This window comes from Marmota flaviventris, chromosome 3, assembly GCF_047511675.1.
Source record: "Marmota flaviventris isolate mMarFla1 chromosome 3, mMarFla1.hap1, whole genome shotgun sequence".
Classification (NCBI taxonomy): domain Eukaryota; kingdom Metazoa; phylum Chordata; class Mammalia; order Rodentia; family Sciuridae; genus Marmota; species Marmota flaviventris.
Genome location: NC_092500.1, coordinates 64,377,661 through 64,401,702, shown reverse-complemented (window position 1 = coordinate 64,401,702; position 24,042 = coordinate 64,377,661). Strand labels below are relative to the sequence as shown.

The window sequence follows — 24,042 nt, the reverse complement described above, 5'->3', positions numbered from 1 at the left end:
TCCATCTTGGGACATCCCCACTGCTATCTCAAGTTACCTCTGCTAGTGCCACCACCACCTATATATAGTTGCAGTAGCTTCCATCTCGTGATCTGCAGGATCTGGAAGCCCAACACCAAAGTGAGGTACAGATAATCTGCATGGGTACTACAAAATTATAGGGCAGAAACTGTAATACCTCAGATCTGCACTGCAAGAAAGGAAGACACATAGACAACATGAAAAAAAAAAGGAAAAAAAAATGCCCCAAACAAACCAGGATACTACAATAATAGAATCCATGGACAGCACAAGTGATGAAATCTCAGAGAAGGAGTTCAGAATGTACATATTAAAATGATCTGTGAATTAAAGAATGACCTAAATGAGCAAATACAGGCAACCATTAATCATACCAACAAAGAGATAAGGGAGCAAATACAGGTAGCAAAAGATTACGTCAAGAAAGGGTTAGAGATTTGGGAAAAAAAATCCAAAATCCTTGAAATGAAGGAAACAATAAACCAAACAAAAAACTCAATAGAAAGCATAACCAACAGACTAGATCATTTGGAAGACAGAACATCAGATAATGAAGACAAAGTGTACAATCTGGAAAATAAAGTTGACCACACTGTGAAGATGGGATAGCATCAAAAGACAAAATCTAAGAGTTATTGGGATAGAATAAGGCCCAGAGATTCAAACCAAAGGAATGCACAATCTCTTCAATGAGATAATATCAGAAAATTTCCCAAACATGAAGAAATAATTGGAAAATCAAATACAATAGACTTAAGTGACACCAAATGTACAAAATTACAACAGATCTACACCAAGGCACATTATAATGAAAATGCCTAGCATACAGAATAAGGATAGAATCTTAAAGACCTCAAGAGACAGAAATCAGATCACATAGACAGGGAGACCAATTCATATCTCAGCAGATTTTTCAACCTCAAGCCAGGAGATCCTGGAACAACATATACCAAGCTCTGAAATAAAATGGTTGCCAAACAAGAATCTTATATCCAGCAAAATTAAGCTAAAGATTTGATGAAGAAATAAAAACCTTTCATGATAAACCAAAGCTAAAAGAATTTACAGTGAGAAAGTCTGCACTAGAGAACATCCTCAACAAAATATTCCAGGAGGAGGAAATGAAAAACAACAATGGAAATCAGCAAAGAGAGGAACTACACTAAAGGAAAGGCCAATCAAAGGAGAAACCAAGCTAAGTTAAAAACAAAAAATAAATCAAAGTGTCCAGGAATACGAATCATATTTCAATAATAACCCTGAATGTGAATGGCGTAAACTCATCAATTAAAAGACATAGATTGAAAGACTGGATTTTTAAAATGTTGCCTTCAAGAGACTCATCTCACAGGAAAAGACATCCACAGACTGAATATGAAAGGGTGGGAATAAAACGTACCACTCACATGGACCATATAAATAAGCAGGGGTTTCCATCCTTATATTAGATAAAGTGGACTTAAAACCAAAGGTAGTGAAAAGGGATAAAGAAGAATATTTCATACTGCTGAAAGGATTCATACATCAATAAAACATAATAATCATAAATATCTATGACTCAAACAATGAGGCATCTATGTATGTCAAACAAACCCTCCTCAACTACAAAAACCAAGTAGACCACAACACAATAATACTGGGTGTCTTTAATACACCTCTCTCATCACTGGATAGATCTTCCAAACAAAAACTAAACAAAGAAACTATAGAACTCAATAATATAATCAATAATTTGGACTTAACAGACATATCCATCAACAAGCGAATACACTTTCTTCTCAGCAGCACATGGATCCTTCTCCAAAATAGACCACATGTTATTCCACAAAGTAAGTTTTAGCAAATACAAAAAATAGAGATACTACCTTGTATTCTATCTGACCATAATGGAATGAAACTAGAAATCAATGGTAAAATTAAAAAGAGAAGCTACTCCAACACTTGGAGACTAAACAATACACTATTGACTGACACATGGAGGAGATAAAAAAAAAAAAAAAGAAGAAGAAGAAGAAGACATCAGGGAGGAGATAAAAAAAATTCTTAGAGGTAAATGAGAACTCCAATACAACTTATCAAAATTTCTGGGATACTATGAAGTAAGAGTAAATTCATTGCATTAAGCTCATTCATTAAAAAAAAAAAAGTCAACAAATTATCGACCTGACATTACAGCTTAAAGCTCTAGAAAAAAACAAACAAACAAACAAACACTAAAAGTAGTAGAAAACAGGAAATAATTTTATCTAGAGTGGAAATTGATGAAATTGAAACTAAAGAAATAATTCAAAACATTGACAAAACAAAAAGCTGGTTCTTTGAAAAAATAAATAAAATTGACAAACCCTTAGCCACTCTAATGGGAAGAAGGAGGGAGAAATTTCAAATTACTAAAATTTGTGATAAAAAAACAAATATCATGACAGATCCTATTGAAATACAGGACAGAATTAGAAACTGTTTTGAAAATTTATACTCCAGTAAAAGAGAAAATCTCAATGTTGAGGGCCACAGCCGAGTCGGGATGACGCATGGCATTTTTGCCAGAAGTAGTGGTTGAGAGGTGATGCCAACGAGCCATTAAGATGATGACTTTTGAGTTCTCGCGGAGTTCCCGTTGAGTTCCGGTGAGCTTTCATGGGGATTTCTAAAGAGTTCGCATTGGTTGGTGAAGTTCGGGTGGTGGGAGTTCCGGTTGGTGTGTGGTGTGTCCCCGAGAAGGCTGCGTGGGTGGCGTTCAGGGGAGTTCGGAAATAAAGTTTGTTCCTGCTTGAGTGGCTCTTGATTTGTGCCCAGCCAGACTGCGGCATCTCAAAGACACCAACAAATTACTAGAGGCATGTGATCTATCCAAACTGAGACAGGAGAACATAAACAATTTAAACAGGTCAATTTCAAGAAAGGAAATAGAAGATGCCATCAAAAGCCTACCAACCAAGAAAAGCCCAGGACCAGATGGATTCACATCTGAGTTCTACAAGACCTACAAAGAAGAATTAATACCAATACTCCTCAAATTATTCCATGAAATAGAAAAGGAAGGAAACCTTCCAAACTTATTCTATGAAGCTAGTATCATCCTGATACCAAAACCAGGTAGCGACATATCAAGGAAAGAAAATTTCAGACCAATATCCCTGATGAACATAGATGCAAAAATTCTCAAAAAAATTCTGGCAAATTGCATACAAAAACATATTTTTAAAAAAAATAGTTGGGGCTGGGGATGTAGCCCAGTGGTAGAGCACTTGCCCAGCATGTGTGACACATTGGGTTCAATTCTCAGCACCACATATAAATAAATAAATAAATGTTCATTGACAACTAGAAAAATATAATTCTAAAAACAAATAGTGCACCATGATCAAGTGGGGTTCATTCCAGGGATGCAAGCTTGGTTCAACATACAGAAATCAATAAATATAATTCATCACATCAATAGACTTAAAGATAAGAACCATATGATTATATAAATTGATGCAGAGAAAGCATTTGACAAAATACAGCACCATTTCATGTTCAAAACACTAGAAAAACTAGGGATAGTAGGAATATACCTCAACATTGTAAAAGCTATCTATGCTAAACTAAACCCAAGGCCAACATCATTCTAAATGGAGAAAAATGGAAACACTCCTTCTAAAAACTGGAACAAGACAGGAATACCCTCTTTCACCACTTCTATTCAATATTTTCTTTGAAAATCTAGCACAATCATACATTGCTGGTGCGTCTGCAAATTGGTGCAACCAATCTGGAAAGCAGTATGGAGATTCCTTTAAAAACTTAGAATGGAACCACCATTTGACCCAGCTATGCCACTCCTTGGTCTATATATCCAAAGGACTTAAAATCAGCATACTATAGTAATGCAGCCACATCAATGTTCATAGCAACTCAATGCACAATAGATAAACTGTGGCAGCAATGCAGATGCCCTTCAATAATGAATGGGGTAAAGAAACTGTGGTATATATACATAATGGAATATTACTCAGCAATAAAAGAGAATAAAATTATGGCATTTGCAGTTAAATGGATGGAGTTGGAAAATATTATGCTAAGCAATGTAAGCCAATTCCCAAAAAACCAAAGGCTAAATGTTCTCTGATAAGTGGATACTGATCCATAACTTGGAGGGGGGAGGTATAGGAAAAATTGAGGAACTTTGGGCAAAGGGAGGGGAAAGTGGGGAGGGTGCATGGGGGCAGGAAAGATGGTAGAATGAGATGGACATCATTACCCTAGGTACATGTATGACTGCACATTTGGTGTGATGCTACATCATGTACAAACAGAGAAATGAAAAGTTGTATACAATGGATCAAAATGCAGTCTGCTGTCAGATATATCTAATTAAAATAAATAAATAATAAAAAGAAATATGTTGTGACACTTCCTATTGACTGTGAAGTCTTCTGAAGAGAAATCTACTAAAAAAAAATTCTCATTAAAAAAAATCTACAACTAAAAAAAAAGGAACATGGATGGTCTTTCCATCTTCTAAGTCTTCCTCAAATTCTTTCGTTAATGTCCTATAGTTTTCATTGTAGGGTCTTTTAGCTCTTTTGTTAGGTTAATTCCCAAGTTTTATTTTGCTTTTGTTTTTGATGTTATTGTGAATGGGATGGTTTTCCTCATTTCTCTCTCAGCTGATTTGTTATTGGAGTATAAGAACACAATTGATTTATGAGGTTGATTTTGTATCCTGCTACTTTGCTGAATTCATTTATGATTTTGACACATTTCCTGGTGGAGTTTTTGGAAAAACAAAGGAGATATAAATATAACATGCAGCCTGATCTAGCTATGGCCCTCTGTCTAGAGTTGTATTGTCAAAACCAAAGGGAGATTATCTGCATGGACCCCAGAGAACATGTCCAGCATCCTCCCAGAACTGGCCAACGGAAAAAAATACTCATCCTAGCAATGGCACAGGGTCTCTAGGCTGAGTAGGCTTGCACTACTGACTGCCAGAGCACACCAAATGGCCTCACACTCCTCCTCATTTCCCAGCCTCCAGTGAGGTTCCATGGGGACTTGGATCCATGCGACTAGCATTAGACACTGAAGTGTAAGTGACATGAAAGTATATCCCATCTGGGATGATGAGGTAGTTAACAGCCCATGTGCCTCTTCCATCTCCCTTTTCCCCTGTCTCAGTGACCTTGGAGGCCATGTGTCTCATGTGATGGGGCTACAACAGCTATGATGGAGGACAGCTGCCCTACCCAGCCTTGGCCTATGAGTGAGATCCACCTTTGTTGTATTAAGCTAAGCTGCTCATGTTTCATTTAAGGCAGTCAGCACTAATGATCAGAACCCAAGATAAAGACTGCATGGCAGAAATATCTCTAAATAGCCAATGGCCATCGGCTGGTTCACTTTCATCAATCTTCTGCTCTCTATGAGACCGACCCTGCTTCCCTTCTCACTCAACTTTCTTGAAGAAAATAGTTAAGACCTTATCGTGCTAAGAGCAACAACTCATGGAGCCGTTACTAAGTCCCAGGCACTGAACTAAATAATCCTCAAACATTATTTCATTAAACTTAATTCTTGTGACAACTTTATGAGGTAACTTAAACTATTAACCCCTTTTACAGATGAGGGAAATGAGCAGAAGTCCTGCTGTACTCAGACCACCAGTGAGTGGCAGAGGTCTCTTGACTCAGGCTCCACCTGACAGACAAGGTGTCAATTGTCCCTCAAGTTCCATAGGACAAAATCTTTATTCTTAGCAGATGAGAGAAGTCCTCTCTGGTATGGCCCTGCTAATGCCTCCTCCACCCCAGGTGCCACTGCACCCCCTCACCACCTGTTGATCTCCCTCCCACCTCCAGAACAGTAACAAAGTGCCTCCGGCCCCCAAACTCACTTCCTCCTCTTGTCCAGCTAGTAAACTCCTGTGAAACCTCTGAAGCGATCTCTGTTTCCTCCTCTGTGAGCCTTCCCTGCCCTCCCTCACTCCCCCTGTACTGCCTCTGTAACTTCTTTAGTCTCTGTTCTCTATGTTCTGTTTACTTTTTGTTGTTGTTGTTGTTGTTGTCTGTTTACTTTTTTAATGGTATGTCTCCATAAGGTCATGGACCAGGTTTCTTCATCACTGTATCCCCAGAGTAACACACACCAGGCACATAATACATAATATTTATTGAACTGACTTTCACTGGCCCCAAGAGTCCATTCCTGAAACTGGTTATTCTGGAAGTTAGTTCTTTGGGAAATAAACATTATTGCTTAGAATATGGTCTTGTTTCAAGTTTGGATTTTGTGAATTGATTTACCAGCAGTCACATGCCTCGTGCAGCAAACTCATTGTCGAGTTTTTGAACCAAAAAGATAGAGGACAAGCTTCCGTTTCCACTAACATTTGTCAAGCATAACCTTGTGCCGGGAACAGCACAAGAATCTTTGTGTTGTCTCATTTTAGCTTAATGACCATCTGGGGATCTGATTCTGCCTAGTGTGTAGATAAAGAGTTGAGGTTCAAAAGGTTTGATAGATTTGCTGTTAATCACCAGTTAGTTGCAAAGTCTGAGTCCAAATTCAAAGCTCTAGACTTGGAAGTGTAGCCTCTCTGGACCCACAGGAGTCTGGTCAGGCACAACATGTCAACCTCAATCTGAATGTGCACTGGCCTCTCACTGGCTTGTGCACCCTGACAGCATCATCTCGCCTGGGAACCTATGAGGCATCTCTGAGCATGCAAGTGTTTTCAAAACAAAGAAGTGAATGTAACAGAGATGGCCCTCTACTTACACACACACAAACACACACACAACATGTATTTATACATATAAAACCTCATCTGTGTGTGCGTGTGTGTGTGTGCATACCCAAATACTTACCAAATTTCATGTATACACATACATACATATACACCCATACTTAACTAAGGACCAAAAGTAATTAAGTCTTTACTCGAAAGAGGAAACTATCTTTGGGTTTTTTCTCAGGGAATAAAAAAGATATCAAGTGTTATGCTTTCTGCAACCTCTTAACCAATTTTAAATCTTTCCACCAGACAAATGGTTGCTCCTTCTCCTACTATGGACCTGAATATTTCTAAAGAGTGCACATTCACTGGACCACATTGAGAAAAGTACAACTTAGAAGGCTCATCTACTGGGAGGAGGGGGTACAGATGAACACTGAGTGTCAGTGCAATCCATGAAGGGTCTCTTTTACTCCAATCAAAAGATGCTTTGGGGCTCTGTGAACCAGGGGACCTCAGGTGCCCTGGGTTCCCATTCAGTGACCACTCCACCCACAGAAGAGACATGGTCTGAGATGAGGTTTCCCTCAGGAGAGAAAGACAACCTGACCCTGCAGGAGTTTTTAAAGTTTATTGGTGGGATACAGGAAGCAGGGAGATGAAACCTAAACAGGGACAATAACTCAGATTGAGAGCCCAGATCCCTTGGTTGGTAGGACCAGCCTCACAGGGGACGCTCAACTCTATAATGGGCAGTGACCATACCAGATACACCTGTGACCAGGCACCTGTCCTGAGCTGGTGCTGGTCTAAGAGGAAACCATTCTTCCTAGACTATGCATCAATGCACCTGAGGTCTTCTGTGTCCAGGGAACACCTGGCCAGATGACTGCCTGAGCCAGGGTGGAGAGCATAGCAGGAGAATTGTGCCACTCTTGAGAGAGAACCTTCCTCTATAAGGGGCCATGCAGGCAGAGAAAGGGCAAGGTCCTCATCAGGAAGGAGAGGCTGAGTTGAGGGGTCTCTGTGGAGGCAGAAGGATGGGGAAGCAACTCTAGCCCAGAATCAGGATTTCGACTAAGAATACTAGGGCAGAGAGGTCAAAGAGAAGGAGGAGATGTTGGTGACAAAGAAAAACAAGGAAAAGGTGATGACAAACAAGACAGAGGAACTTCCTAGAGAAGAGAGTCCAGAGAAAACCTGGGCAGGGCAGATGCTGGGGAACAGGCTGGGCTGTCGGCCACTTTATCTCGTGGTTTTCTTGGTGGGTGAGCTCAGAACTAAGGTCTTCCCTGGGGCATCCTTGAAGTCATTTCCACTGCCCAGCTTGGTCTTGACCTCCCCGCGGGGGCTGCAATTCCCACTGCCAGTGACACAGCCCCCAGGCAGCACACTATAGCCCCCACTGACAGAGCTGGTCCGGTAGCCATAGGTGCCAGGACCACTGAGCCCAAACCCAGCCCCTGCACCTGCTGTCCCAGAATTGGAGCTGCTGATGACAGCTGTGAAGGAAGGAGAGAGAAGTGATCAGTTTGTGTCCTGGGCAGGGGTGGCCCTGAGTCCTTTCCAACCCCTAGCCCCAACTAGTTTAAATGACTCCCTCTTAAGCAAACAGTTCATAGTCACTGTGAACTTTGGTTTAGTGACACATGCTCAATTCTTGAGCAGCCAGCCAAAGCATGAGGAAAAACAGCCCAGATCCCACAGGACCCTCGAATTGGGCACCTGCTCATTCCAGGAACAAACGACAGTAGCAAGTTTTGAAGAACAGATGAAGCTCAAGTATCAGATAAGCTCCGTTCTTGCATTTCTCTTTTGCGTTAAGTTTTTTCTTTCAAAGTATTTCCTGATGGGTTGAAGTAGGGAGTTTTTGCTGGAGCCTCTTTTAGAAGGAGCGTGGGCTGAACCCTATAGAGACAGCATTAAAACTGGCTCACACAGCACGTCAGTGCGCAGGTCTCTGCCCTCAGAGGGGAGCTGGGACTCTGGGGCCACGGTTCCTTCATGCAGGAAAGCTGGGGTGGGGGTGGCAGAAGCGGGGGTGGGATTGGGCATTTCATCCCAGCATGGGCGAGATTTCAAGGGAAGGGGTCAGTGTGCAATGTCACAGTGTGGGTAAAAAGCAGCTCTGAATTGGGAGAGAGGAGGCAGCAGGTTTTTGCAAGGGAGGCAAGGATGTGGCAATCGTGGCCACCAAACAGAGCCCAGACTGTTCCACAGGGGTCTCGATTCATTGCCTTTGTGTTTGTTGATCACCTAGACATACTCCCTTAGAGATATGAAATACTCACAGATGCTCACGGAATTGGTATATTCTCCAGACATCCTGCACAGAGAGAAAACACAACTGAGTCTCCTTCACGTGGAATTCAGGTTGCCCTCTCCACTGCCTCAACCCTAGCGCGGAAGTCATCAGCCAGACCAGCTGGGCCTCCATGAGTTCCTGTACCGCTGCCTCTAAGCATCTCCCTCCCTCCTCAATCTACCCTCCTCACTTCAGAGAATGGAGGCCTGTGACCTTGGGGCCCCTATGCCCCTCCCAGGGTCCCTCCTGCAAAGTTTCTCTTGAGCCCATTTCTGTATTGCTGGGAAGCTCCTCCCCCTATAAATATACACGTGGAGCTGTTAGGACCAGGAACTGCTCCTGATGAAGTCACTGTGTGACTTGAGACCAATAACTTCTCCTCTCTATGTTGCAGGGATTTTCAAATGTCAGTGTTTCGTGAACTCTCTTTCTAACTGTTGCTGTGACCATGTGCACCTTGCACTGTCATAGATTTAGTATTTTTAACTGTCTTTTATCAGAAATGCATTTCTCTTTTTTTAAAAAAAACTTTTCTATCACCATAATAAATAGAAAACCAATATTACTTTACCAAATTGGGGGGGGGGGAGTACCAGTAAAAATAAAAATAATGAAAATAAAACAATTTAGTTGAGGGGGACTAGATTCTGATGTCTGCCAAGTGACTGTGCATCTGGGGTCCACTGTCTCTTTATTAACATGGGATCATGTGCAAGCTTGTGAGAGGCCTTAAAGACATAGGAGCACTAAGCTGACATTCTCCCCCAAGAGCCAAAGGACATTGCTGTCACATTATCAGAGCAGACGCTGCTCCAGGCTATGTGCATAGGTGAGCCAAAAAGCATCTCCAGCCCTCCAGCAGCCTGACGCCCACACTCTGGGAAACTGAGTGGAAAGAGAGATGGCAAAGGATCTTCCAGCCCCTAAGGCTGCCCCTCACCTGCTCTCCTCGCCCTCCAGCAGCTTGCGGTAGGTGGCGATCTCAATATCTAGGGCCAGCTTCACGCTCAGGAGCTCCTGGTGATCACGCATCATCCGGGCCAGCTCCTCCTTGGCCTGCTGCAGGGCGCCCTCCAGCTCATCCAGCTTGGCCCGGGCATCCTTAAGGGCACAGTCACCCCTCTGCTCGGCATCAGCAATGGCCGTCTCTAAGTTGGAGCACTAAGGGGCAGGAAGTAGCATTTCCCCCTAAGTTCTGAGGCACCTGGGCCTCACTGCATCCCCCTTGTGCTCACGGTGTTGGACCCTCCTCTGCTGTGCCCTATTTCCTAGACCAGGGACCCAGATGATGGTGGAGCTCCTCAACCTAGCACCAGAAGGCTTATTATTCTGAGAGCTGAGGCTTTATGAAAAGACCATTGGATGCTTCCAGACTTCCAATGGGAGCGAGGTATTGCAGGGGGCAGGGTCTCCATGAGAAATGGGTTCTGACATGCAGAATGCAGACAGAAGTTCTTGCCTCCCTTGGGGGTGAGTCCAGAGCCCAGCCCCCTCACCTGCTTCTTCACACTCTCAATCTCTGAGCGCAGTCTCTGGATGACCCGGGTCAGCTCTGAGATCTCGTTCCTGGTGTGTTTGAGGTCATCCCCATGCCGGCCAGCCGCCAGCTGCAGCTCCTGGAACTGGAGAGAGAGGGGCCAAAGCAGGGACATGACTCCGGGCCTCACTGAGCCCTGCTTGGCACAGAGACTCTGTCTTTGCTTGGCAGAGGTGGGCAGGGACTCCCAGCCTCACCAGCCCATCCACAACCTCCCCTTCAACCATCGTTCATTGGACTTTTTTGTTTGCCTTAAATACAGCTAATCTCACTGGGTTCGATTTGGCCGTAAGGACGATTGGAAATCCAATACTCTCCACACGGTAACTTTGTAACACCCAACTCCAATTATGATCCTTGTACCACTTCAAGGTCAAGGTCAAATTAAAACTCTTAGCTTGATTTCAAGGTGCTCATTTCTCAGTACCCCTGCCCATCACCTGACTTCCCAGCTGTATCATATAGCTCTACAGTTCCCCAAGGTATTTCACCCACTCTTATGTCTCTGAGTCTTTGCTTGAGCCCCTCCCTCCACCTGGAAACCCCTTTCCTCTGTTCTTCCTTTTTCCCTAGCTGGCTCCAACTCACAGGGCAGTGCCACTTCCTCTAGGAGGCCTTTCCTCATCCCCTGGTTAGATGCAATTCTGTTCCCATTGTCCCTGGCATATCAGTCCACAGGGAAGAGCATACCACATCATGATGACACATTTCTGTGCCTTCCTTGTCATATTCAGAATGAATAGATGACAGGATCTTTAATTTCTGCATTACCAGTACTTAGCACAGTGCCTAGTCAGTGCTCTAGGAAATTCTGGTGAATGAATGAATGAATGAAAGAGGGAGTCAATAAGCTTTCCATCTGTACTTCCTACAGATGGACTTCCTCTCTTGATACGTTAGCTGGATCCTTGTCTGTGGAATCCTTGCTGGGCTAGGAGGGAGGGCTTAGCATGAAGGAACCATTTGTATGTGTGGTAGGGGTGACGTCATCTGTACCTCAATACGTCTAGCCATGAATTTTGGGTCATGTACTGGTTCAGGATTATTCCTGCCTTTAAGGTTCATTGAGTAGTCAATAGGGAGTACCCCAGTTCTAGTCCAGGATTTGACTTAAGGGAACCACAAAATAGGTGTAACCTTCAGCACTCTAGGGACATAAACTGCCCTGTCTCTGTACCTGAGAGCTCAGCGCCAGCATAGCCTCAGATTCGAGATTCCTCCTGGGGTTGCTAAGTCCTTCCAAAGGCAGGAGAATCTCTCTATGCTCCTTATGTTTAGTATTTGGTGCTAACCCTTGTCAGAGGCTCCTCCCCATTTTTCTATAAGTGGGCAGGAGGGATGCCCCATACACTCCCGAGGCAATCAGGTGAGCACCCTCCTGCCACTCAGCTCTCAGCCCAGCCAAGCCCCTGGGTAGAGTTGGTGCTTCTTCCTCAGCCATCTCCTGACTTCCTGCCTAAGCACCAAGGAAGTTGTAATCAGTTCATTCAGCTCAGCTCCAGCCCCATCACTGACTAGCTAAATGCCCTTGGCAAGTTACTTGGACATCCTGAGCCCCAATTCTTCATCCTTGAAAAGGAAAATAACTAAAATACTCTGAATGCCACAGTGATATTCTTCTCAATAAATACTGAGCCCTAAATGGAGAAGTAGAGGTATGGATAACTTCAAGCAGCAAATGGTCCAGTGATCATGTCTGTGTGTCTATGCAGACCTGCCTACTCCTTCTGGAGAGGGGGGTGGGACATAACAGCCTGGGATTGAGCACTGGCTCCTGACAGCTCGGCATGGATAGGCAACACAGCCATTCCCAGCCCTGGTTTGAGACAGTAATGTGAAAGGGTCTGGGGACCAGACTCTCAAATCTGTGACAATATCAAGAAACCCTGACCTCTGTTGTCTCTGGGGCCCTGAGAACCTCCCTTCCCAACTACCGTCCAAACCTTCTATCCAAGATTGGCAGGGAATCAGGGGAGGGAGAAAGAAGTTCTTCCAAGAGTGATTTCCCTAGAGAAAGAGTCTGATAAACAGCAAGGAATAATTAAAAAGTCGCCATCTTGATCTGAGAAACCAAATTATCTAGAGTCACTCCCCACCCACAACCAAACCATTAGAGGAGTTAAGATCTAAGAGACTCAAACTCACTCTTTATCCTTGGAGTTGGACTTAAATGAAAAGGTAGGAGTTACCTGATCCCAGATCATACTGAAGGATCCCCTAATTTATATAATGAATGCTGGAGCCGAGGCTTCACCTACTCATATTTCCCCTACCCGAGACTCAGTTCAGAACTCGGCCTCCAGGGAGTCAGTCCTGGCCTAGTTCCCTAGTCTGGGTTCTGGGAGCACCGCGTTCATTTGCATTCAGCTGTGTGCATGTCCAATGGCTGCTGTCAGTCTAAGTGGATCCCAAGGACTGAGCTGTGTCTTCTCCTCCCTTAGGCTTCCTCCAGTATCGGGGTACAGTACTGTGCTCCCGGTAAGCACAGTACTCAGAATGAGAACAAATGCTTGGCTGAAGTTCAGAGGCTCCTGGAGAGTCATGGACAGATGAAACAGAGACTAGACAGAGCCCCCCATACACATGACTGGACAGGTGTGCAGCCTCACCTTGGTTTGGTACAGCGCCTCAGCCTCAGCCTTGCTCTTCAGAGCAATGTCCTCATACTGAGCACGGACCTCTGTGATGATGCTGTCCAGGTCCAGGTTCCTGTTGTTGTCCATGGAGAGGATGACAGATGTGTCACTGATATGGGACTGCATCTGAGCAATCTCCTGCAGGGGAGACAAGAAAGCATTCAGTTTTTTGTTTTGTTTTTTCATGATCAGAGGAAGGTGCCAAGGGGATGGCCCCATTCCAAAAGGGTGGCCCCAGACTATTCCAAACAGATGAACTTGCTTCCCCTAATGCCTGTAAGATTAGAGCTCACCAGCCCAAGTTTCAATAGCAAAAAAATCAAATATCAAAATTTCACATCAAAACACTGCTGAATAGGTTTTAAGCAGACCAAGAAGAAAGCAGCCCTTATATCTGTCACTTGAGGCAGGACAGGAGTAGGAGAGATAGAGAGAAATATCCTGGCCACTACACAAGGGTCACAGGAGCCTGTGGATGTTTGGTCAATAGACTAAAGCTTGAAGCCAGATGCTCATAAAAGAAGCAGAAAGGGTGTGGGGAGTGCCAGCTCCATCCCTGGGGATTCCTGCCAAGACCCTAGGAAACACCAAAGAGAAGACAAGTGGGAATGAGAATCTGCTTGAGTGAAGTTCAGTGTGAACCCCATAAGGTCCAATGGCTTCCTGAAAGATGTGAGTGGGACCTCTGGAGGACAGGCAGGAGCTAATAGATCTTCCTGCCTTTGACCTATAAAGCTTCCAGCAGCGAGTACTGGAGGTCCCCTGGGCCTTAAAGTTACCAATAAGAAGAATATATGTCTGTCCTTCTAGAAGACAGAGCTGGAGTTGGGCAGGGGAGACTTACGCCTTCATAAAGGCACTTGAAGAACTTGATTTCTCCGTCCAGCGCATCCACCTTGGCCTGAAGCTCCACCTTGCTCATGTAAGCTGCATCCACATCCTAGGAAGAATCCAGAGACCCCCTGACATGGCCTTCCTGTGAGGCTATATAAGACCCACTCACTAAATGACACCCAAGCACCAATCCTGGGGATAGCCACCCCAGGGAATGGAGTCAAGACCCAGGGACAGAAACCTGACTTCCAGCCAGGACTCCTTGTGCAACCTCAGGCAAGTTCCTCAGACCTCTGTAACTCCTCCTGCCTCTTTCTTCAAAGAGGGCAAGGGAGCCTGCTTCTCCACGTGGCAGTCACTAGGAAGTCAGTGAGCCACGAACAGTCACAGCAATTTGCCAATGACAGGCAGGGTGAAAGGGTGATCTCAGCCCTTCCCAGAGCCTGTCCTGTGGCCTAGGCAGAGGGCATAAGCTAGACTGTCCAAGGCTGGACTCCTGTTCCTTTAACACACCCCCAAAATGTTCTGTTCCAGACAACCATCAAGTGTCCAGGGCTCTCAAGCAACAAGCCTTCATCTCCTCTGTGGGCTCGTCAGCCCCAGGCCTTTCCTCAGGGAGCACAGGCCTCAGTCCATCCTCTGCCCACCCCTAAGAGAACAGAGGCCAGGCATCCTCACCTTCTTAAGCACCACAAATTCATTCTCAGCAGTTGTACGCTTATTTATTTCCTCTTCATACCTGCAGAAAGAGCACCAGTGAGAAAGGTGTACCTGCGTGTGTGCGTGCACGCGGGTGTGTGTGTGTCCTCACTGAGAAATGAGAAGAGAGATTCCCACCTTACATGTCTTTCAACAGGTATTATTCTATATCTATGCAATGGTCCCAACTCTAGGAACACTTGGCCAGAGTTGTGGGCTGGGTCCTGGGCCAATGACTGGATGTTTTGGGTCTGAATTTCCTCTGATGCCTGGGGAGTGAGGAGGTTCTTCCTCCTCCTACTCAGCATCCAAATCATAGGAACATGCTGCTGCCCCTTTCAGCCATGCTTTCTGTGAAACCCCTGCTACCTGACTCCTTTACTCACAACTCCCCTCCATTCTGAGGCACAAGTGCCAAGGAAGCCAGAACTGTCCCCTAGAGCAAGAAGAAGGAGCATGGCTTCAATGTCCAGGACCTAAGGGAAATGAGAGAAGAAGCCCAAACAAAAACTCCACCTCCTGCCCTGTGAGGGGGCTTCTTGGAACTCAGGGCACACTTGGTGTGCTTAAGAGCCAAGAGGCTGAGCTATCCACATACGGGGCTCTCAGGTGGACAGTAGGAAAGAGCATGCCAAAGAGGGATGCCTGCCAGGACAGCCCTCACTCTGCCTGAGAGCCTGACTGTCCACTCTCCAGCCCGTGTGGTTGCCCATGGAAAGCTCTTGTTTTGCCTGGGCAGACAAGCTCAGTGATCTGTGCCAGAATCATAGGTCCCAGTGCCTGCTGGAAAAGACCAACCCCAGGAGGCAGCCAGCCCAGGCAGTGTCCCTGCTCACCTCTTCTTGTAGTCCTCCACCACGTCCCGCATGTTCCGCAGCTCTGAGTCCAGCCTCACTCTGTCCCCAGACAGGGTCTCCAGCTGCTTCCGCAGGCTACTGATGTGGCCCTCATAAATGGGCTCCAGGTTCTTCCTACAGTTGTTCAGGTCCAGCTGCTGCAGCAGCTCCCACTTGGTCTCCAGCACCTGGTTCTGCTGTTCCAGGAACCGCACCTGGAACCCAAATCAACAGCCACCTTGAACCTAGTTCACAATCAATGTGGAGAGAACTGTGAAGGAATGGTGCTATCTTACACTATGTTAACTTAAAAGGTGAGCCCCTTAAAAATGCTACTCAAGGGCTGGGGTTTTGGCTCAGTGATAAAGCACTTGCCTAGCACTGTGAGGCACTGGGTTTGATCCCCACATATAAATAAATGAAATAAAGGTATTGTGTTCACTTACAACTAAAAAATATTTTTTAAAATGCCACTTAAATCCCTCCCCACCTAGAACTCTTAGTCTGATGGAGGCGCTTCCTCTGAACACAGTTTCTAAGATAAGGAGGACCCCAACATTTTCTTTCCCCTCTCAATCTGTTGAGATCTAGACCCGCTGGCTCCTTGCACCTACCTAAACTTGCCTGGGCTGCCTCTGTAGCCTGGTGAGTCCTTGGACACATAAGCTGGCCAGGGCTTACTGTTCCATTCTTGGGCTCTTCTGCTTGGGACATGTGGGGGGCCAGCCTGTGATCTGTCTATTTTCTGACCCCTTGTTCATGGCCCCTCCCAGTCTCCCATTGAGCTGGAGGTCAATGCTCCACTGCTCTTGGATCTTGAGCCTCCTCCATCGCTTTAACACTTGGATCTCTAATCTCAATCTGAGCATTTCCCCAGGGGCAGGGGGAGACAAGCATTCTCCAAACACAGTCCAAAAATATCATGTCATTCCCTTATTTAACACCCTCAAGTGGTTCCACATCACCCACAGGGTCAATGCTCTGCACAATGTGCCCAGCCCTTCCACCCCTCCTCCACATGCATCCAACACTCTCACAAACCCAAGGGCTCCATCCTTAGTCCTGCCATGCTGCATGGGCTCCCTCTCCCTAGACTGCCTTTGCCACCTCCATTGGGATCACTCCTATTCATATGTCCCCTGCTACCTATGCTCAGGAAGTTTCTACTTCTCAAGACCCTACCACCACTTTTTTTCCTTAGTGGTTCTCAAATTTTTGCATACATCAGCATCACTTAGAGGGTCAGTCAAAATGGAGATTGCTGGGTGCCACCCCAAAGTTTCTGATTCAGAGGGGTAGAGCCTGGGAATATGTGTTTCTATCAAGTGTCCAGGTGATGCTCATGGGGCTGGTTCAAGGACCATGTTTAAGAACCACTGCCCTGGTGCCTGTGATCACATCAGTCTTGTCTCCTAGGTTAGGTGTATTGCAGACAGAGTCCTTCATTTGATCCAAGCCTGATCTGGTCTGGGTCCCCTAGGAGGAAGAACTGGGACCCCTGGCCTTCTAGGCATCTCCAGCTGCCACTGGCCTCTCCTCTGCCTGGTTTCTAAAGATCATTTTTTGTCACTCTCCCACTTATCAGCCTGAAGGCCACTTTCTCTGCCTCCTGGACACTTTCCCAGACCAAGCTTTCTAGCTCTTCTCTCCATGCTGACCCCTGTCCCTCAGATTCAATATCCAGTTCCTCTCTGATCTGTCCTGTGCTGTCTGCCTCCTGGGGCTGTGTCCCCTACTTTCTCTGCTCTAGAAATGGAGCCCCCTCAAGGACAGTAAAGGCAGAGGAAAGAGGAAAGTTCCATGCTTACATTTCACTAGAAAGACCCACCTTGTCGATGAAGGAGGCAAACTTGTTGTTTAGAGCCTTGATCTGCTCCCGCTCCTGGGTGCGCACCTTCTGGATCTCGGGATCCACTTCCACATTGAGGGGGGCCAAAAGGTTCTTGTTGATAGTGACCTGGTGGATGCCCCCAGGCACGTATGTGGCTGGATACGAAGGCCCCAGAGCCACACTGCCAAACATGCTGCTAGCAAAGCCTGTGGCCCGACCCCGACAAAATCCATAGCCTCCAGTCCGCCCACTGCCACTGGACACGTTGAAGGACATGCTCCGGCCGCCCCCCAAGCTGTAGAGGCTCCGACTACTGAAGCCCCCACCAAGCCCTTTGCCCGCTGCTCTGTAGGAAGATGAGCTGACCCCAGAGAGCACTGCCGAGCAGCCACTGAAGCCCCCCTTGGAGGCAGCTCCCGACTTGCAGGTGAATTGGCGGCTCATGTTAGGGAGACCAGAGAGCTCAAAGAAGAAGCTAAGTCTTAGCTGTGGGACAGTTCACCAGCTTGTGATCTTGTCTCCCTCTTTATAGGGCTCAGGAGACAGTCATTTCCCTAATTTGTGGGTTTAGTTTGCCTAGGAGCAAGAAATCATTTTCTTCCAGCAAAAATCAGAGCACTGGGTAAATAACTTGAAAACCCCCGAAGTTCTGGGCTGGCAAGCCTTGCTCATATAATTGAGTCTTACCTAATTAACGTGTGGTAATTAGCCTGGCCATATTATCCCTAGAAAGATCTTGGCTGGGAAGTTTGTCACAGCCTCAATTGTCCTTCTCCTAGGGAGTGGGGGAGGCTAAGATTGTAGGGGTGCCAGGAGAGACCTTTAATTGACAGCATCATCTGTGAGAGATCTCACAAACATGCCGGCATCAGATAGGCTGCTTCAGGGACCCTGGCTGGGCTGCTTTTATGTGATTAGGAAAAGAGTCCAGAAGCCTGGTTTCCCAGGGCTCCTCCAGACAGTTCTCATGGCTGCCCAGGGCCACGGAAGAGAACCCCACTAGGAATTCAGGCCCAGTGCGATGGCTGCTGGCCCCCTTCTATGCCCCCCAGCAGGTTCCCCAGTCCCCTGTGCCAGCCAGACTACTTATTTACTTTCACTTGCACATACTAACTTCTATCCCCACTCTTGACCTTGAAATCATGATCACTGCCACGATTCACCATTCACAATGGCTGACACCAGTGCTTTGGTGTTGAAAGACCTTCTTGCACACAGAAGCTCACTCAATCCACTTAGTCTGCCTGGAGAAGAGCAACGACAATCCACATCTCACAAATGGGGAGAGCGAGGCTCAGAGAGTTGAGAATGCCCTTCCTTTAGCAAACATTAAATGAACTCTGTCTTTGTTAGAATCCCCCAAAAGGGACACATCTAAAACACCCAGGCCCCAGCCTTAGGGACTCCCTTGGCTGATCTTATAACTTCACATTCAGAGCTATGAATGAAGGCTTTATTCATTCATCTATCCAACCAGCCAGCTAGCCAGCCATTTACTTGTTTGTTCACTCATTTATCCACTCGTTTAACAAGTTTCTATGGAGGGCTGATCCTGCCCCTGGTATTGTGCTAGGTTCTGGGATCCTGCACTAAGAAAACCAAAACCTAGCTAAGAATTCTAGGCAGACACAAATTTGACTAGGGTCTTGACATTACCAAAGTGTGTGACCCAAGAGCTTCACAATTCCCACATCTCAGATACATCCATAGTATATAATTTCTTCCATAAAAAATGCAGTCATTGCACTAGCTCAGTGTTTGAATGAAGTTCACCAATCTTTCCTTTTTATTTCTGTACAGAGGTTCTGTGTGCCCCTAACACCATTCTACCATGCAGTTGCCAAATTCAATCTTCTTTTTTTAAACACAAAGTATATATTTTCTAGTTAATAATAACCATTTTCTTGGATGTCCTTGATCTCAATACAGGAAATAGCACTGGGAAATCTTCTATTTTTTGTTCATGATCACAAAGGTGTATTCCTTTGCAACTTCTTTATAAGGCAGGGTGACTGAAGACCAAGCAAACTGCGTCCTAATGAGGATGCTGAGTGCTGCAGCCAGAACCATCCCCTGATTGGTTCCTTTCAGCACACCAGCTTGAGGATGGAGGTAACTCCTTGTGACCTTACCACAGAAGCCACCCTCCCCCGCACCCTGGAAACTTTCTCTGGTCACTTGTCCCAATCCAATTCTTCCTCTCTGGGCAGATTGCAGGGTGGTAATTTGGGGATGATGAACAATTCTCATGTCCACAGGGTTGGGAATATGACTCAGTGTTAGAGTGCTTGCCTGGCCTGCATAACCCTAGGTTTGATTCCCAGCATCATAGGAAAAAAAAAAAAAAAAAGAACCTCAGGTCCATCTGGTCATCTGGTTAGTGAGTATTTTTTTAAAGTTACCAGTAGATTGACTTTCCCATGAAGTTTACTGGAAATATATGGAGGAGTGGGGGCAAGTTGGGAATAGTTGATTCTTTTAAAAGGAAACATAGGGCACAAGATCTACTCCATAAACAGTAGAGGCTCAGGACTCTGCTCATATCCTGTAGCCTAGAAGGTCACAATGGACGCTACATCAAACTAGACTCTGCCTGCAGGATGGTCTCTGAGATGTGTTGTATTTTTCCCTTATCCCTGGAGAAGGAGACACATTAACTCTTCCCATCTCACAGGTGGATGATCCTCACTGGCTTTCTCTGGGAAGGGAGTCAGGCCAAGCTGGCACACACTCACGCTACAGGCCCCAAGGACCTTTCTCTCTGCTCCTTCCTTGGACAAGGGTCTATGAATCCATGGGAGGCAAATGCGTCAAATGGGGCTTTATAAAATCAAATAAAAACAAGTTCTTCAAAAACCAGGTTGCAGTGCCAAGGCTAACATCCATTAGGAATAACTGAGAATGACTAGTAATTATGGTAGTGAGTGCATGCCCCTCTTTCAGGACTGGAGATAGGACAAGTGCCCTTGCTTCTTCCCATGGAAGGGGACAGTGAGGACTCTGAGCACTGCAGGGTGCAGGGAGAGGCAGGGTCAAAGGCAACCAAAACTCTGAAGACTCTCTAAGACTCTTGGGAGGGTTTTCTCCCAAGAAAACTTTGGGGTGTATAAAGGGAGGAGAAGAAAAGAACTGGTTTTGACCCAGGAGCCCATTTCAAGTAGACCAAGAAAATAAAAGGTGGGGTAGAGCCAGATCAGGTAGGAACGTGTGGATGGCTTAAGTCAATGGATGACATGAGAAATCAGGGCTGGAAGACTGGCTCTTGCTTCCAGGAGGGGGACCTATAGGCTTCAGGGCCCTGAGTTGGATCCCTGATCTCTCTTGACCTGTCGCCTCATTGCCCAGCCCCAAACTGATATCTCCAAAATTCCCAACTTGAGATCTGAGCCCTTGGGGGATGTCAGTGTCCCCTGAGGGCCCCACAACCTTGGACACAGACCCATACACTGCACCAGGTCTCCTTCAAGAGATTCTGGCACTTGGGCAGAAGCCAATTGCAGCTAAACCAGAAGTGGACATTGTGCTTGACACCAGTGATGTGGGGAACAAAGGAAGAGTCAGGGCAGCTCCGAAGTCCCGGCACCCCCTCAAGTCCTTGAACATCTGTCTCCCACCCGGTACTGAGGAGCATCCTCCTAAAGTGTCCCATAAAGGAAAAATGGCCACCAACACCAGGCATCCCACACTCTCCATCCACCTGGACCATCTCTCTACCCTCAGACTGAGGGTCCTAAAGGCAGGATCTCTGCTTCCTCCACCAGGAGGACAGCATGAGAGCCTAAGTGCAAAAGGACCCTGTGGTTTCTCTAATCTCCTCCATGGGGGGCCATAAGACAAGAAGTGACTTATCCAAGGCCACACGACCAGTGCTTACAGAGAAAGGTCCAGCACCGCAGGACCCAAACCCTCACCCACCAGGAAAGACTCCTGCCTCTTCCTCTCAGGCATCAGGGAAGGGCATCCCCTGATGGATCAGCAGAGGAGACTCCCCAGCCACTTATAGTAGCTCATAGTGTCAGTGGCTCCTCCAGCTATCCTGTAGGCACAGAGACAATCAGAATATGAGCAAATCCTCTGAAAGAGCTCAATAGGGAACCATGTGCAGAGGGAAAGAGTCCCTAGGCCTGGTCCCCAATGCATAATTCAGTCTCACTCTGGGAGGATCACTGTCTGCAATTTCCAGCATGAGACTGGATTATGCAAGTGAGAGTAGCCAGGACAGCTGCTGTCATCACTGAGCCCTGCTCACCCCACTCACTTGTCACAACTGTCCAAGACTTGCACAGCCACTTTTACCTCTCCCAGGCCCCTCTGCCCCATATGCCTCTGCCCACTTTCCCAGGCTGGTATCAGGTTAACCACACCTGCTTGGGCAAAGCTGAAGAAAGCAATAGCTTTCCTCTCTGTATTTCTCAATGGCAGGGAAATCCTTCATCTTCCCCTCTTGTCCAAGAGTGGGAACATTTAAAGAAATGCTTGCAGCATGTGGGGCCAGGATTAGTGCTCAGCCTGTGCACTGGGGACACCTCTGCTGAATGAGTCTCAGCTGACATTTCTCAGAATGAATGAGTCAATCATCTAAGCCATAATACAGACAGGAAGGCAGACATAGAGTCCTTCCTGTGACTGAGGACAATAAGGACCTTTGCTCATCCATGTCTTCTGGGGTCTGCCTGCTTTCCTCACTCTCCAGCAGCTTGCAGTAGGTGGCCATCTCCACGTCCAGGGGCAGCTTGTCCCACAGCAGCTCCTGGTAGTCACGCAGCGCTAGGCCAGATCCTCCTTAGCCCATTGCAGGGCAACCTCCACTTCCATCAACTTGTCCCCTCTGAGTGCCTCCTTGCCCTTCTGCTCTGCCTCCAGAGTGGCGTCTTGCCAAGGTCAACAGCGGACAGTGAGTGGAGCCTGGGAGACCAGGCGCCTGCCCACACTGTGTTTGTCTCCTCCACCTCATAGCCTTCATTCATTGTGGAAAATGTGAGAATACAGAAAAATAGAAAAGAATCTCTGTAACACCCCCCAACGGTTACCACTGCCAAGTTGGTGCCCACCTGTTTCTTGAGGTTAGTGATCTCTGCTTGAAGCCTCTGCATAGTGCCCTTCAGTTTGTGGACCTCTCTTAATTCCTTTGAGGTCATCTCTTTCCCTCCTGGAAGTGACCTGAAGCTCCTGGTACTGGAATCAGGAAGAGCCTAGGGTGGCATGGGGTGAGCCAAACCCAGGGCCCCTCACCCCAGATCTCAAAGCCCTGGTTCAGCCAGAACATATGAGTCCTGCCTAATCTGGTCACTGTGGCCAAGACCAACATCCGGAAGAGACATATTCCTTTCTGCTAGCAATGTATGTTTTCAGCTGAGGGGGAAGCACAGTGCTGCCGCAGTCCGGCTGCAGCAAAATAACTGGAGGGTGACGAACAACTTATGTAGATTGATACAGCAGGAGTGGGAGCCGTTTATTGTAGGACAGGAGGGGTATATATACATTCCACACAGCTTATCTTAATTAGCATAAACTAGATACATCAGTCAACCAATAAGGAATCTCCACACTTAATGGCTCGCTGGCGTTACTTCACAAACCACTCCCTCTGGCAAAATGCCAGGCGCCATCCAGACTTGTTTACAGACTCTAACATTTGCTGGGCGCCATCCTGACTTGTTTACAGACTCTAACACAGCCACACAGCATAGCTGTGTACCTGTCAGAGATCATCGAGCCAACTCCTAGGCCAGAACACACCTTTTTTCTGTCCTTGCCAGTCAGACATTGAGAGCAGTGACAGCGACCTAGGTGATGTACAGTGGGAGGGGAACCCACTATTTCTTAAATCATGCTCGGCTCAGATGAGTATTGGGGGAGCCAGACTTCCTGAAGATGTGCTTCATGGGCTGTAGTTGTAGAAGGCACTAGGGAACAGGTGGGGTAGAAGGAAGGAACCTACCTGGGCTGAACATTGACCACCACCAGACATGGAATGAGGAGCTGACTAGAAAGGTGCGAGAGCCACTTGGTGTCTCTCAATGTGCCTATGTCTGCAGACTTGGGACGGTTCCCCTGACAGGGCTAGCAAGTCTCAAAGAAGCCAGAACCCTGGTGACTTCTGTGACTGGCCCAGAGGTTTTCATAGGTGGTCCTCTTGCCTAATCTCCAGGACAAGACATACGACATCAAGTGACCTCACCAAGCACAGGACAAGTAAAGCAGGCCCACCCTGCCAGTCAGTTGTCTGAGTGGTCTTGGACTTACCCAGTTTCTGCTTCCTTTCTCACTTGTAGCTCTCAAGAAAAACTGCAGAATACAACTGGGAATACAACATGCTGAGCTAAGGGGGAACCCACCGGGGTTCTGTTCCTCACCCGCCCTGAAGCACGATGTCCTCCAACGCTTTAGCCCAGCAATTCCCATTGCCCTACAGGATAAAATCCAGGAGAGGCTACTTTCTGGGGTCCTTCAGTTGCAATGCATATGGAGCATGTGATTCCATCTGCCTCAGAACATCCTGAGACTTGGGAGACTGGCCTTCAGTGAATCCTAGGTGTCTGGATGCCTATCTGTAAGTAATAAAGCTGCTTCATGTAACTTGTTGTGGAAGAGGGTGAGTTCTGCCTCCCTAGATGCAGATCAG

General features: G+C 46.5%; 1 protein-coding gene across 1 annotated transcript; it reads right to left on the bottom strand.

The window, feature by feature from the left end:
* Positions 1 to 7,368: 7,368 nt before the first annotated feature.
* LOC114103961 (keratin, type II cytoskeletal 73) lies at positions 7,369 to 17,861 on the bottom strand. Its single transcript, XM_027949868.2, has 9 exons — positions 17,415 to 17,861; positions 15,587 to 15,801; positions 14,730 to 14,790; positions 14,062 to 14,157; positions 13,191 to 13,355; positions 10,541 to 10,666; positions 9,985 to 10,205; positions 9,031 to 9,065; positions 7,369 to 8,241 (listed from the first exon to the last, which is right to left on the bottom strand). The coding sequence occupies exons 1-9, from the start codon at positions 17,859 to 17,861 to the stop codon at positions 7,985 to 7,987; spliced, it is 1,623 nt and encodes a 540-aa protein (XP_027805669.1). The 3' UTR covers positions 7,369 to 7,984.
* Positions 17,862 to 24,042: the final 6,181 nt, after the last annotated feature.